General features: G+C 38.2%; 2 protein-coding genes across 6 annotated transcripts in view; one reads left to right on the top strand and one right to left on the bottom strand.

Annotated features, from left to right (window-relative positions):
- Window positions 1-14,765, top strand: part of LOC132106763 (zinc finger protein DPF3) — a 217,038-nt gene that overhangs the window by 134,480 nt on the left and 67,793 nt on the right. The gene's annotated exons all lie outside the window — the stretch shown is intronic.
- Window positions 1-14,765, bottom strand: part of LOC132106760 (signal-induced proliferation-associated 1-like protein 1) — a 94,094-nt gene that overhangs the window by 16,468 nt on the left and 62,861 nt on the right. For all 5 annotated transcript variants that reach the window (XM_059512738.1, XM_059512739.1, XM_059512736.1 and 2 more), the window contains 7 exons: window positions 12,537-12,667; window positions 11,602-11,790; window positions 11,039-11,213; window positions 8,443-8,546; window positions 7,818-7,975; window positions 2,515-3,094; window positions 974-1,248 (listed from right to left, as the gene is read on the bottom strand). In XM_059512738.1, coding sequence (XP_059368721.1) covers window positions 974-1,248; window positions 2,515-3,094; window positions 7,818-7,975; window positions 8,443-8,546; window positions 11,039-11,213; window positions 11,602-11,790; window positions 12,537-12,667 — 1,612 coding nt within the window. The remainder of the gene's footprint in view (window positions 1-973; window positions 1,249-2,514; window positions 3,095-7,817; window positions 7,976-8,442; window positions 8,547-11,038; window positions 11,214-11,601; window positions 11,791-12,536; window positions 12,668-14,765) is intronic.

Below are 14,765 nucleotides of genomic sequence, written 5' to 3'. Positions count from 1 at the left end.
GTTTTGCCTTTTTTTTCTTTTATGGTTTTGTTTTTCTTCTTGCTTGTTTAGATGTTTATTTGTATGCTTATATTATTGTGGCTATATGTTTATCATTGTTGCGTATTTGTTTTCTCTTTCCCCACGTTCTTAATTCTATAACCGATTGTTACTTGTATTGTGCCTTGAGATGCTTATGTGCTTTTCTTTAATAAAAAAAGTTATTATTTATTCATAAGTTACTTACTAACTAACCAACCAACTGTTCTAGCCAATTAAAAAGAACAACATTCTCTCTGTAAGGCTTATAAACCGCTAGGCTCTATTAACATTTCTCAAAACTGAAATGACAAATTAAACTAATTTTAAGTAATTTTAAATGTAAAATGAAGGCATTTGAAATTTAATTCTCAATGGCACATAACAACCACGTACTGAAACCAACTTGGAATAAATATACAACCGGCCACAAATATGTGCCTGTACATGGAGCTTTTATGTCAAGATACAATAAATCGGGTGTCAAACATCACCTATGCAGGCTCATACCATACCCTTTTAGTGGCTCAATACAGTTTTAAACTCAGAGGACATATAGAGGAGTGTCCGTTTTTAGTTTGGACAAAAATAAAAACTGTCAAAAATGAAAAGGGGAAGTTTTTGAAAGCTAATAATGCACCACAAAACTGTAAAAAAGAACACAGTGAACGCAAATAAAAATCTGGTGTGTCTAATGATTTGTAGACCATGATTATTATAACCTTCAAGTTGGCACGGTGCCTGCAGGCAAGCCTAGACTGGGAAGGCGGATCTCATCTATTTCGGTTTGCATGAGTGGGCTCAAAAGTGCAATGTTTTGTATTGTTGTCTTATTACAAAACTTGGAACAAGTGGTTTACTTTTTTACCTGACAAAAATAATTACTGCTTACTTATTTACCTGGATTCATTCAAGAATTAACGAAATTAAAACATTAACTGTTACTTAGACCTACCTGCGAGGTGTGGCATCCTCGTGGGGCGGTATGATGACAACTTTCACAGTTACAGAGGTGCGAAGCAGATCTATCATTTGCTCGTGTGAAAGTGTTGCCACAGCCACCTTGCAAATTTCAACCAGCCGGCTGCCTTGTCTCAGCCCTGCTTGCCAGGCATAGCCATACGGCTCCACCTCTGCCACGATGCCTTCGTAGTTAACGTGAAAACCAAGCTGGCCCAGGCCGTTCCTCCTCAAGGTCATCTCAGAGGTCTCACAGCCTTTAGTGAGGTGCTGAGAGAAAAGAGTGAAATAAAAGATTGATATGACTTGTCTGGCATTTCTTTCTGGCCTCTAAAGCAATTTTATGCAATTTAGAAACATTTACTTCATTAGGGATAGGGGAGCTTGTCAAAAATTGACAAAGCGGAATGGAAATGTATATCACAAGTTTTTATACCTTACTGCAAATTAGGATCAAGGTTTTTCTTCCATCAGAATGTATAAAGAAAGCTCTGCTAACATGTTTCATGACTGTGATGGTGATCATGAGCATTCAATTCGCGAGTACTAGTTACCATGGCAACAGCTCCTGCACATGAAGAGTGACATAATGGGCAGGGGGCCAAATCAGGAGTACATTCAAGCCACTGCAGAGTTACGCAAAGGCTCTCATATTCACCATTAATACACAATGAATCATAAACAACACAACACAGCCGCTTGTGCGAAAACTTGATCGTTATAATCCCACTTGGGTATAAACTGAAAATAATTAAGAACCAATATACAAGATCTCAGGTCTGTGCGCTGTGAATGCGACAATGAAAACTTTCTGGGAAAAAATCCTTGATTTTAAAAATAAAATAATCGGTCATGATTAGGAGTGGGTGCTATAGCAGGACAAGATTAATCGGTGGACATTTGTCAACCAGTAGAGATTATCATGTTCACGTGACGTTGCTGTGCTTCATGCTACGAAAGGCGAGCGGGTATTGATATTACTTTTGCCACTTTATAGGCCTTGAACTGTTAAATAAACACATTTTTATGTCAAAATGCCTGTGTTTCCAAGTATCCTTGTAAACATAAGTGAACTTGAGTGAAAGCAAACAGCTGAGAAAGAAAACATGTGTAACAGTATATTGGATCCGGAAAGCTCTTAAAGTGACAGCAGTCTAATATTCTAATAACGTCATTCACGTTAATCAAACAACATAAGAGAGAAAATCTCTCACTGCTCTTGACTAAATCAATTTTGTAAAATAAAGAAGAAAAAATATATATTTACACAGTTTTATACTTGTCATTAGTTTTTTTTGTTGCTATTTTAAGGCTAGTATTAGTTTTTTTGTGATATTGACACTGGTGACAAAAATATAATTGTTTTTATTACATATCAAAATTTTGATATCATAAAGTCCTTATTTAAAGCAATAATTATATTGTGATTTATATAATTACTGTGAAATAAAATGACTCGTATCGTGAGTCATATCGCAAAATTTTGGTCATATCACCCACCCTTGTCATGATACTGTCATGCAATTCCAAACTTACCTCTAAACGTTTGATAACCTCACGGAAGTCTTCTGTGTTGTTATTAATGGACCGTAGAGAGATGTTTTCTCCACGTTCATAGTAGATCTTCATGGAAGCAGGGCTCCCCAGCGTCCAACCAATGACATCTCTGACAGCGCAGTTGAAGACAACAGCCTTGGCTTCTGGGTCCACCAGTACTAGCAAGTCATTTGAAATGGCCAGCAGGGCCTCCAGTTCTCCTCCGGCTCCATGGTCCTCGGCGTAAACAGGCCAGGTGATGGACCCAGGGCTACGCAGCTCAGCGCCAGAATATGGCCGGGTCTTCTCTTTACGCTTGTGGGCCAAAGAAATAAAGGGAAATTTGCCCGAAGGATCGATAGGCGTGCTTGTAACGTGCCGTTCAGCCAGGTCCCTCAAGTACTCCTGTCGCGTCCGAGTGGCCATAGCGCGGAACTTGTCCGACTTGTGGGCTGCATTTTCAGCGTTGATGACCTTGGCTAGCAGGAAATCTCGAAAGACAGTGGATTTCGGGAATGTTGCATCCTCGGGAATAGGCGGTCCAAAGGCAGGTACATCTCGTGAGCGAGCCACTGCCACGCTGTGAATGAGGGGATGGAGATAATAGAGGGGAAAGAAGAGAGAAGATTTCAAACAATGAGACAAATTGCTCATCACATGCTCAAGATCATTGCTAAACCATTCTCAAACTTCCCTAAAGGCCCTCATGTTTATGCATGAACGAAAGACAATGCGGCTGCTAAGAAAATGATGAAACCAAGAGTCAAAGTGTCAAGTGGGGACATCAAATACTTTGCCAAATGGGAATAGGAGGAAATTATGAAAACAACATGGATGGCTATTATACTGCTGACTACTTCACACAGTGCTGGGAAACTCAGACAGACCCCTCATATTCTACAGAAGAACCTTTTGAATTCAATTACATCTCCGAAAACCTTCAAATTTATTATATTATATATACAAATTTTATAATTATTTTCTACCTCACTTGCTTCATCTCTCCCCTGCTTTTTCCTTTCATTAAGCCTCTGGAATGGACATCTAAAGCTTCCTGCTCTGTCTGGTATGCCTGGAACTCATACGCAACTAACCAGGCATAGCAGTAATGAGGCTGGACCGAAGAGAGCCACTACCTCGATCTTACAGTGATACAGAAGGGGGAAGAAGAAGAAGTTGGTGGTAGAGCGAAGGGGGCCAAAGAAAGTACTGCTGTCTGTGCGTGGGTTTCATCTGTAAAAACAATGAGGGGAAACGTACATGTGTGGTAGAAAAATGAGCTTGCAAATTCCTCATAGCACACTTCTCTCCCACAGTCCCAGCAGCTTGCTGAGGTACGGAGTGAGACGAATAACTTGTTGATATCTAATTTAGCAATATTGTTTCTCTTTCTTTGGCTGCAGGGATAAATAACACCGACATGGTGAAGACTAAGGATGGTAACCAGAAGGTTGCTGGCCTGATTCACACAAGAAGTGAGCCATAAAATAATGAACACTATGGTAATTAATGAGGATTATGATCATGGTAATTTCTTTGAAAATACCTAGCGCTTTGAAACAATATAATGGTATTACCATGAAACACACAATACAAAAACATCATGGTACTTTTTTTGTAACTGCTTATTTTGATTCTGTCCCATCTAACAAACACTGAAATAACTTATTTTAACGCATGTAATTGCCAAGCGGTGAGTAAAGAGTTGTTAGTATAAGCAAATGGAAGTGTTTAACTTCTGCAAGTGTTAATGGGTTGTGTTTCCCATAACTAACAAGAGTCCTCTGTCACACTTGGTATCATTTGAATCTCATCTGTTTTTAAGCATGGTACCTGTACTTCAAAGAGCAGGATGGCTTTACCATGGTTTGGTTTAAAAAAACAAGGTATGACCACAACTTACCATAGTAGTAAAACCTACAAAACTTTCTTTTTTGCAATAACTATTATTTTAAATCTCTGCATTATATCGTTTTATGTTTAAGCATAAAGCAGTGCAAGCTCCCACAATTGTGCTTCACGAATGGCATACAAAAACCAAATTCTGTATGAGAGTGCGGATAATAACAGTCATCAACATTTTTCAAAAGCCAGAATAGAGCAGTGCACATTCCATCCAAACATAATCCACTTCTAGGCACTGAGCGGTTATTCAGTGACGAACAGCAAGCGGGGCTGACTTTATTGTTGCAGCCGACCCCCTTGGCTTAGGTGGAGAGACAAACTGGATTACATATCTGAAGTATAAATACGCAGAGTGTGGGTTGGTGGAGCATCCACTGCCCACAGCAAAGAACCAAAGAACCTTCACACAAGCAAATAACACCCTGACCCACTCAGAAATACACAGGGTTACAAGTATCGCATGCATAGAGCAGAGTTCTTACAAGCTGTCAACTTGTTCAAAGGACAAACTTCATCTGATACACTAATTTCCGGTATAACATTCAAGGTTTCGGTGTAAACATTGGGTTTAACTCTGACGTCATGCGCCATTGCTTCCGGGTCCAAACGCTCTATCCGACACCACAAGAAAACAAAAAATAGTACTAATATACACTCAGAATGTGATATAATACTACCAAAAAATTATAACCCTAACCTTATCTCCATACCAAAATGCCAGATGGCCAGACAGTGATTCATTTTTTTTTTTATAAATCATGAAATATGTCTGGGGCGCCATACAAACGGAAACTGTAGTGTACACTAAATTTTTGAAAAGTTTAGCATAAATGTGTAACTGTCTGATAATTTAATATATTTGTTACGGAGCACCACACAACATACACAATTTACTAATTCATTCCCTCGGTTTACTAAATCATGTGCATTATTGACTAATTCGTTCCCCTATTTTTAGTGAATTGTTTGCACAAAAATCATTTGTTCGTTAGAAAATCGTACGCACAAAATAATAATTTGTTCTACTTCCTGTCCGCATTCTCATAAACTAGTTGCTGCTGTTATGTTAGACAGAGACACTTTATTTTGTTTTTTTTTGAGTTGAGAATTAGTTCTAGAGACATTCTGAAAAGCTTTGCAGTGCAGCATGGAATCGTTTTAAGTGAGCAGCATTAACATCAGTTTACCAAAAAGAGCTTTAACACATTTCACCATGTTTAAATCTATTTTCTGTACTTATCTTAGGGGTAAAATTGTAGATTCCATCATATTTAATTCAGACTGCAACCTCACAGCAACATCTGTGACACTGTAGACTCAGCGGTGTCACAATGTCAATGCAGGAAAACACTTCTGTATGGACTGTTTGTAAAAAAAGAATAAACAGCTTCCGCTTTGTACAACATTACCATCTACTTTGCTACTTCACTGGTGGCTGAGAGGTTGTCTGCCAAAATGATAGGGTTCCAGTGAACAGTGTTAACCACTTCAGTACACTCAACAGCAGCCAATAAAACAACAGGAGGGCAGGGCATACAAATTATTAACTCTCTACATAAACACCTTTAATCACTCTTCGTTCGTACCCGTGTTTCACCTTTACACAAATAAACAAATGCAAAATGCATACAAATGAAAAACCGGAAACCTGCTGAACCCACCTGATCCACTTCCTGTCTTCCATCCCAATTCCTGTCTAAACAGTCCAAGCAGGTTAATACAGCAAGAGTAGCCACAGCTGAGGAAAATTCATGCTCACAAGAATAGTTCGGTGTGCGATTGAAGGGGCTATTAGAGGGAGGGAGCCCATCTGGGAAGGAGGAGCAGGGTTGTCGGGTTTAAGCAGCAAGCCCCCAAACAGTCCCTCTCATGAGAGAGCAGTTGGCAAGGGTGCGCATACAGCCCTCTCGTTTGTTGTGTGCTCCGTTTAGCTTATTGTTCCAGAGAGGTTCAGTCAGGACGAGCCATTGTAACTTCTGTACTTTCAGAGCTGAACAGCAATGAGGATCCCTACTGGGTATAATTAAGACGACACACAATGAGGCCCATCAGCAATTAAAACCTCTATTAGTTTCATGAGGAAACAGAAAGCAAGCAAGGGAGAAAGGGAGCGAGTGAGTATGTAAGCAAAGGATTAAAGGAGTGAGGCCCTTACAATGAAGATATCAATAATCAACATTATTTGTTGCTCGTTCGATTCAGATAATCACACATTCTGTCTTCTTTTTGACTCATAGTAGCACTTTCAAGGTTGGAATGTAAGCAATGCAACGATCAACAAATCCTACTGATAAACACCCCCCAGTAGGCGTGAGGGAAATTAAGCGGGACTAGCTCATTTGAAGTGTTTAAGAGCAGTGCTCTCCTGGGTAATGTGCTGTAGGACAAGAATAATAAGCTGGCCAGAGGACATCAAGCGAGAACATGACCCACCATGGGCAGGAAGAAAATCCATTTATCCAAAAATAAAACCAAAAACGACACTTCTACAATCAGAGGCTGTCTGATAATGGATTCTGGTGTCACAACAAGATAGGGAAAAGCTGATTTGATATTAATTTTCTATTCATACAAAATAGAAAAATATGAAATCATTGAAATTTATGTTTTATTAACACTATTGTTCAAAAGTTTATGGTCTGTAAGATGTAAGATTTTTTTAATGTTTATTGAATCATTTCACATCATTTTTAAATGCTCACCAGGGCACTTATTTGATCAAAAATACAGTAAAACTCTGTACAAATATTAATTTCTTAAAAAATAAAAGAATCTAGCTTTTGCACAACAGTGTAAATGCCATTTATCACAAAATAACTTTCGACCTCAACAAGACTATGAGTGTTATATGAACAATTAGTTCATATAAAAATTGTGACTTTTAGTTCAAGTCTACCACCTAAAAAAAAAAAGTAATAATAAAAAGGCAAACAAATTCAGCAGGAAAATTATTTACAAATTACAGTCTTTTCTATTGAAGAAAAACATGCCAAAATAATTGTTTACCGATTGATTATTGATTTTTTTGTAATTATATGTAATAATGTAATTATAAAGTTCAACATCCCACCCAAACTGCCTGTCTCAAAAGAAAATTCATCAGCACAGAAATATGAATGAAAGTTACAAAGAGTTAGACACCAATTCAGTAACTACTCTGATGGACTCAGTTAAAGATTCTGTCAAAATGTTTTCAACCGATTCATTACTACTCTGGTCTACACTGGTTTTGCTGTATTGTACAGTGCTGAGCACTACTGTGGACACACAATAAAAATCATTGTGTGTGGGGTTGACGCAAAATGCACCATTACAAATTACCAAATTTTTTAAAAATATGCCTGGACTTTTAATCAGTGTGAATTTTTTGCAGCTAAATAAATGTCCAATCCACTCACCTGTAGCAGGTGTTGTCGGAGCTCGGGTTGTGCGCTCGTACAACCACAAAGACATGCTGAAAGTGTGAGCGGATGTTCTTGGGGCTAAAGGGCTTTGCTCCAGGCTCTTGGAACACGATGGTGACAATGTCATTTCCAATGTGTCTTTTCCTTAACAGCTATGAAACACAAACCACATAGATCAGTATACACTATCGTTCAAATGCAATGAAAACTGAAATGTATTGTAACAATAAAAAAAAAATTAATTTAAATATTTTAAAATGCAGTGTATTCCTGTGATGGCAATATCAGTATAATATCTCAATTATCTTCTGCAGCCATTGCTACATTCATAAGTGTCACATGACCATTTATATATCATTTTTAACATACTGATTTGGTGCTCAAGAAACATTTATCAATGTTGAAAACAGCTATAGCAATGTTGAAAACTGTAGTATTTTTATGGAAATCCTGATATTTTTTCAAGATAATTTTTAATGAACAGAAAGTTTAAAAAGTTACAAAATTATTACATCCAAAAAGCCCTGACTGACCCTAAACATTTAAACTGGTGTGATAGTTTAACAATGAAAGTAAAAGGACTGATTCTTATAGTGGTGTTTGTCATTGGACAGCTTACCTGCTGTTTGTTATTTGGCGTGTAGGGCAGCATTGTAGACACATGGAACATGATCTCATAGTCTTTAAAAGCTGTGTACAAAGAATGTGTTCCGGTAGAGTCCGCTGCAAGAAAAAGCTCACGTTAACCTTTCCAGAGCTCGACATAAAGCCTTGACATGTTCTTTTTTTGCCATAAATGTAATAATCCATTCTAAAGCATTAGTCTCATAATATTGCTCTATGATATCTTACATTAATCAGCATATTTGTGATATTTGCCTTAAACTGATTTGTAGGACACAATATTTTCCTAACCTTACTAAATGTATGTGCCATCATTTACGTCAAATTCTTAAATTTTATCAGTAAATTCAGTTAGAATAATTAGACTGTTTATGGTTGTTACCATTCAAATAAAATCAGTATCAACAAACCCCATCTTTCCACTGCAGAGGAAACACTGAACCTGCATCAAAAGTGCCATTTAGATGTATTTGTGGAATTCGTGGCCTAGTGGTTAGAGAGATTGACTCCTAAACCTAAGGTTGTGGGTCGAGTCTCAGGCGGGCAATACCACGAGTGAGGTGCCCTTGAGCAAGGCACTGAACCCCCAACTGCTCCCCGGGTGGGAGCATAAATGGCTGCCCACTGTTCAGGGTGTGTGTTCACGGTGGGTGTGTGTGTGTGTTCACTGCTGTGTGTGTGCACTTAGGATGTGTTAAATGCAGAGCATGAATTCTGAGTATGGGTCACCACACTTTGCTGTATGTCACGTCACTTTGTCACTTTTGTCACTGTCACTTTTCTTTACACATAGTATTTGATGAAGATAAGAGGTTCCATAAATGCATTTACACAGTACAATTTCAAATGCATATATAATGTTATAAGATGTTTTACTTAGTTTTTTTAAATCATATTCAGTAAATATTAAATGTTGGAATAATGCAATGATACTTTAAATATGAAACCAAACCACCAGTAGGTGGCGGCAAGTCGCTGTCTTAATGAGTGAGTCACTGATTCAACATATTCATTCAAACAGCTAATTTATTCAATAAATAAAGCAAGTGACTGCCTGCACACCAATGTGCATACGATCAATCCTAAACTCTGTGCGATATTAGTAATTTTCAGTACTATTTAAGGCAGATAGGGTGGATAGTATGCACACTGGGATGCAGGGACTTTATGAATGGCTCACTGAATCACTGACTCACCCAATTCGTTAAAAAATGTTGAATCATTCAGTAACGAAACACACTGCTGTGTGTTGCTCAGAGATGTACGACTGTTCTGCTGTGACTTTGCTTAGAACTATTTTCATTTGCAAAAACAGTCAATAATGTGTCTAAAATGTAAGTCGTTTAATATAAACTACTTGTTTATTGAACTACTGTTGCATAAAATCAATGTCTCATTTGCAATCGTGCAGGTGCATGGTCCTGTGATGTTGCTTAGCTGTATCATGTGTTATATAGAATATTTATCTTTTTTTCTACCACAGAATGTTGTTTGTTTCTTTGTGTGTGTTGTTGCGCCTCTTAGTTTTGATTTTTCCGTAAGTCAGATATGCTGCACTAGCCTCAACTGATGCGACCTTGATACGGTCAATACATTTTCCGTTATCAGTCACCGTTTACACTGAAAGTAATAAAATCAGAATCATTCTCACCAAAGTTTCGTGCTGCCCTAGTTATTGTTTGTTATTGATGTTTTAATCAGGTTACTTGTCTGGTTGGGACAAAATCCCGGACAAGCGTTAATGTTGAGCCCTGCTTTCATACATGGCTTTTATATGACCACCTGCTTTTCTATTGTTAAACAAAAAAAGACTTCCGTTTTGTCTGAAGGAGATATACCATATAAAGCCTTTGATCACATGGTCTCATTTATTTAACATTCCTTGACTTGTTAGGGCAACATATGGCTCCCGCTCTTTTAAAGGACCCCTTTTTTCTATTGTTCACAAACAGGATACTGTCGCTCTGGACCATGGTGGTACAAACTCATCTTCTCCTCAGTCCCTCCTTCCTGATCTCTATACTCCACCTGACTCCGAAACCACATCCTAATCCGTCAAGCCGAGATCAAAGCTTCCTGACAACTCTGCCGCCCTTCTCGGCCATGCTAGCAGTGGAGGGGTGGAATGTAAGGGGTAAAATGTCAAGTCTGATAAATGGAATTAAAAGCTTGCTTGTGATCATAGACAATATTACTTATGGTCTCAGGGGAGAGGTGGAGCATGGCTGCCAGGCACGGTATGCATGACTGGGTCTCGAATAAGGGTACTGGGTTCAAATTGAAACAAACCAAAGGATAGAACAGGAGATTATTGTTGGTGGTTAGATCCATTCCAATTTAATCACAACCGCCAATTGTCAATAAACCACTGACAGGGAGGGACGTATTTAGAATGCGCTGCAGGTTCATTTGAGTGTGATCCTGTTAGAATTAATTAACTAGCCCTAAAGACAACTAGACTGACATGACAGGAGACCAGAGATTCAATAGCTGTTTAGCCCCTTTAGCTACATGCTGTTTTAAATCACACAATAAAGCCCCTTTCATGCTTCAGTGGCAATTAAATAAACCTTTAAAACGATAAGACTTACTTTTAGTGTCCAGTTGGGCACGGTACTTGGAAAAACCCTTAAGGCGCACCCTTTCCCCCAACAACTGCAGGAACTCTTCTAGGGCGGGACCTGCTGCCTCATTATTGTACATCTCCTCCTCGCTGCTCTGGTCGGCCTGACAGTACATGATTCCCACCTTCAGCTGGAAACTAAGCTGCAGAACATATAATAAATAAAGAGCATAAGCCCATGCAAAACAGGAACAATACAAGTCAATATATATTCTGTTATTTGGGCTGGCAATTTAAAGTTCTAATTTAAGCATTAGCATATATATATATATATGTATGTGTGTATATATATATATATATATATATATATATATATATATACACACACACATATATATATATATATATATATATATATATATATATACACACACACACACACATACACATATATATACACATATATACACACATATATATATATATATACACATACATACACACACACATGCACATTACTGTATACAGACAGACAGACAGACAGACAGATAGATATTGATATGTATGTAAGGGAAGGTAAGATCATAATACCCCCTGTTCATCCAGTTTCATCAGCTGCTCTGTGACCTTTGGTGTGTTGAGGGCAAGACGGAGGCAGTGGGCATTGAGCTCAGGAACAAGGTACTCCAACACCTCCTTTAGAGGCAGGCCTCGAGCCAAGCCATGCTTGGAGGTGGAGGGCACAGCATCCTCCAAAATAGAGCCCCGTAAGGTTGTTAACTACAGACAGAAGGTTAAAGATATGAAAGAGAGATGTCTTTGTATAATTGATTTCAATATGTGTAGGCATACATAAATAATTATCTGTATAACATTTAAAAAAAATTGCAGGTGTGACTCGAAGGGTGGGTATTAAATACTGTTATAAGATTTTCTGAGAAAATTTGTACTTGGTACTCCAAAATCCAACATACTACCGTCTTTTAGTACCTGCTCATTATGATTCCGAGATCTCAAACACCTGAAAAGATGTCGTAATGAGTGGGACAAAAGTTTTATACTAAGCTAAACCACATCTGCCCATCTGCCTATATCAAAATAGCAATGCAAAGATTGCCATGTTGGGCTGAGTGTCACCTTAGCTACAAAGAATGCCCATCAGAATGCATGTGAATAATAAGCAGCTTCTATCAATTATGCCAATGGCTAAGGTCACATTTAAGAGCCTTTGTGTTATAATTAGAGAGATCCATCCATTTAAAGCTGCTGTCAAAAGCGGTGTGATTGAGAAGCAGTACGGTGACGAGCCAGTCAGAGCACATTTAGATCTATGCAGAGCACTAGCAGAGAGAATTCACCTATAAGCATGTTATATAAAATAGCAGTGGGCGTCAGACCTGGATCTCACTCACCACTAACTGCTTAGAATTAATTCTCCCTGTGCATGCACAAGTAAGCATGTTGCATTCAAACACTACAACAACTATATATGCCAAAGGAATTGGGCAGTGTGAATGAGTGCTCACCCCACTGGTTCTGAAGATGATTCTGTAGTTGTATTGCTGGCCGTGCTCTTTGTGATCATCAAGTTTTTCCCGACGAATACTGACAGCTACCGGTCCCAGAGTCTCATCGACACCTAAGTAGTTCCAGTGCTCTGAGGATTTTAATAATTTTTCAATTAATGATTTATTAAATTCATTAAAACAGCAGCGATATAAACAAGTGCCATAAATGATTAAGTACAGATCTTATTATAAACAAGTTAAACACATTTTTAAATGCAACACTGCACTTTTGTAAAGAATGAACAAATTAATTTTCTTTTTTCTACTGCCAATTGAGTTGGATAAAAAGTGGGATAAATCAATATTTATATAAATATTTGTCAATTTGAACTCTGATTGGTTAGCTAGCCCAGTGTGTTGTGACCTCAGCGGCACCTCACCTCAGCGGCATGTGCTCCGGTTGTAATGTAAACAACAGTGTCATTAATATCGCTTATAATTTGAGTTCGATTGAAAAGCAGAGGATATTATTGAAGTGGATCGGTAGGCCTATGTTTTTTGTTTGTTGTAGTCTCATACTTTTAGATATGCTGTTATTTGTAAATGCTACTGCTTGTGTTTTAATATATGGTTTTATCCTGATTAAAGCTTTAATACAGTGCAGAAACTGCACATGCGTCCATGTTTTACGCTTCTCATAGCTGTGTGTAAATAAGTATATAATTGTAACAGTTTATTGCTGGAGCTGAGCTGAATGAGAGAAAGAAAGAGAGAGAGAGAGCGAGAGACAGAGAGATGCAGAGAAGTTGCAGAGCAGGGGGACATGTTGAACAATAGTATGAACCGCTGCTTTATAACATTGTTTCTGAAACTTGTGAATCCATTATAATCATAAGATAGATAGTTTCATATATTTACAGATTTTTACGTGCACCCCTAGTTTTCTCTTCCTCTTCTCTAAAGCAGAACAGCAAGGCCTCGCCCCCTTTGCTGCCTTTTCCCAAGGGCAGGGTTCATCTGGGTTGGTGATGTCATGAACCCGGGAAGTAGCTCATTGTATTTCCTACCAGCCATTTTTGTTAGGGGTGGGGGGAAAAATCGATACAGTATAGTATTGCGATATGTTCCACGGCAATACTGTATCAATACATGGACGCCAAGTATCGATCTTTTAGTATACTAATTTGGTATAATAATAAAATCAATTTCTTGACAATCCACCAGATTTTTTTTATTAATTATATTTAATTTTTCTTTTCTGGTGAGGTCAGCTGGGTCACCTTCAGTATGCAGTAAGTTAGTAAAATAAAGATGATGGCATCACGGAAAGTTATCATGAAAGCCCCTGCGTTTAAATCGTATGTATGGACTTACTTTGGATTTGTAAACGAGGAAAGGATGTAAGTAGGGATGTACCGAATTTTTGGCATCCAAAAATTATCAAAGAGAAAAATGGCCGAAAATGCGAGCAAAAAAGATAGACTACATATAATTATAATAATATATATGGTGTGCTGTGCCCCGCCCGGCAGTGTTCAGCACGAATGTTTCACTCTCTTCATCACTGCGCGATTTGACAATCTACTCAATATTCCGCTCTATGAATGTGCGTTCCTCTCGACTACCACTCATGCTCACCGGAAAAGCAAAGTCCACTGAAATGTATATGCTGTATACTTGCTCCTGATTGCAGTAGCGCTACTGTGCTGTAACATGGTGTACAGCTGTACTGGGAAACACTGGTAAAATTATGCTACCTTCAGTGACGCTATGGTATGCTCATTTAAAAATAACAGTTTTGTAGGACTGTAATTATTTGGATAATTAGTCCAAAAAAAAAAAAATCCAACAACGTATATATGATTCTGTTACATCAGTGGTTCTCGACCTTTTTTTCCACCGGGCTGCATTATGGTCCAAGTGCAAGTCTCGCGGGCCGCACACATATAATTTACATATTACATCACCAATACAAACCAACCTGATTTATAGTATTATAGCCTAAATATTATGATATCTAATCAATTAGGTTGATTGAAATAAATAAATAATTCTACTCCCCATAAATAAAACACCTGATGCTGTCGGGAGATGAACAATTTTGTGAAATTCAGCTCGATGTAGTAACAGCACAATGAAGTTGCGATTGTAAAGCCTGTGTTATACTTTCCGCATGAACGATCCAGACGCAGACACGGCCAGCGCAAATGCGGACTTCTTCCATTTATACTTCCGAAAGCGTCCGCT

This window comes from Carassius carassius, chromosome 27 (genome assembly GCF_963082965.1).
Source record: "Carassius carassius chromosome 27, fCarCar2.1, whole genome shotgun sequence".
NCBI lineage: Eukaryota > Metazoa > Chordata > Actinopteri > Cypriniformes > Cyprinidae > Carassius > Carassius carassius.
Note: the sequence above shows the minus strand (reverse complement) of the source record. Positions and strands in the feature narration are given on the sequence as shown.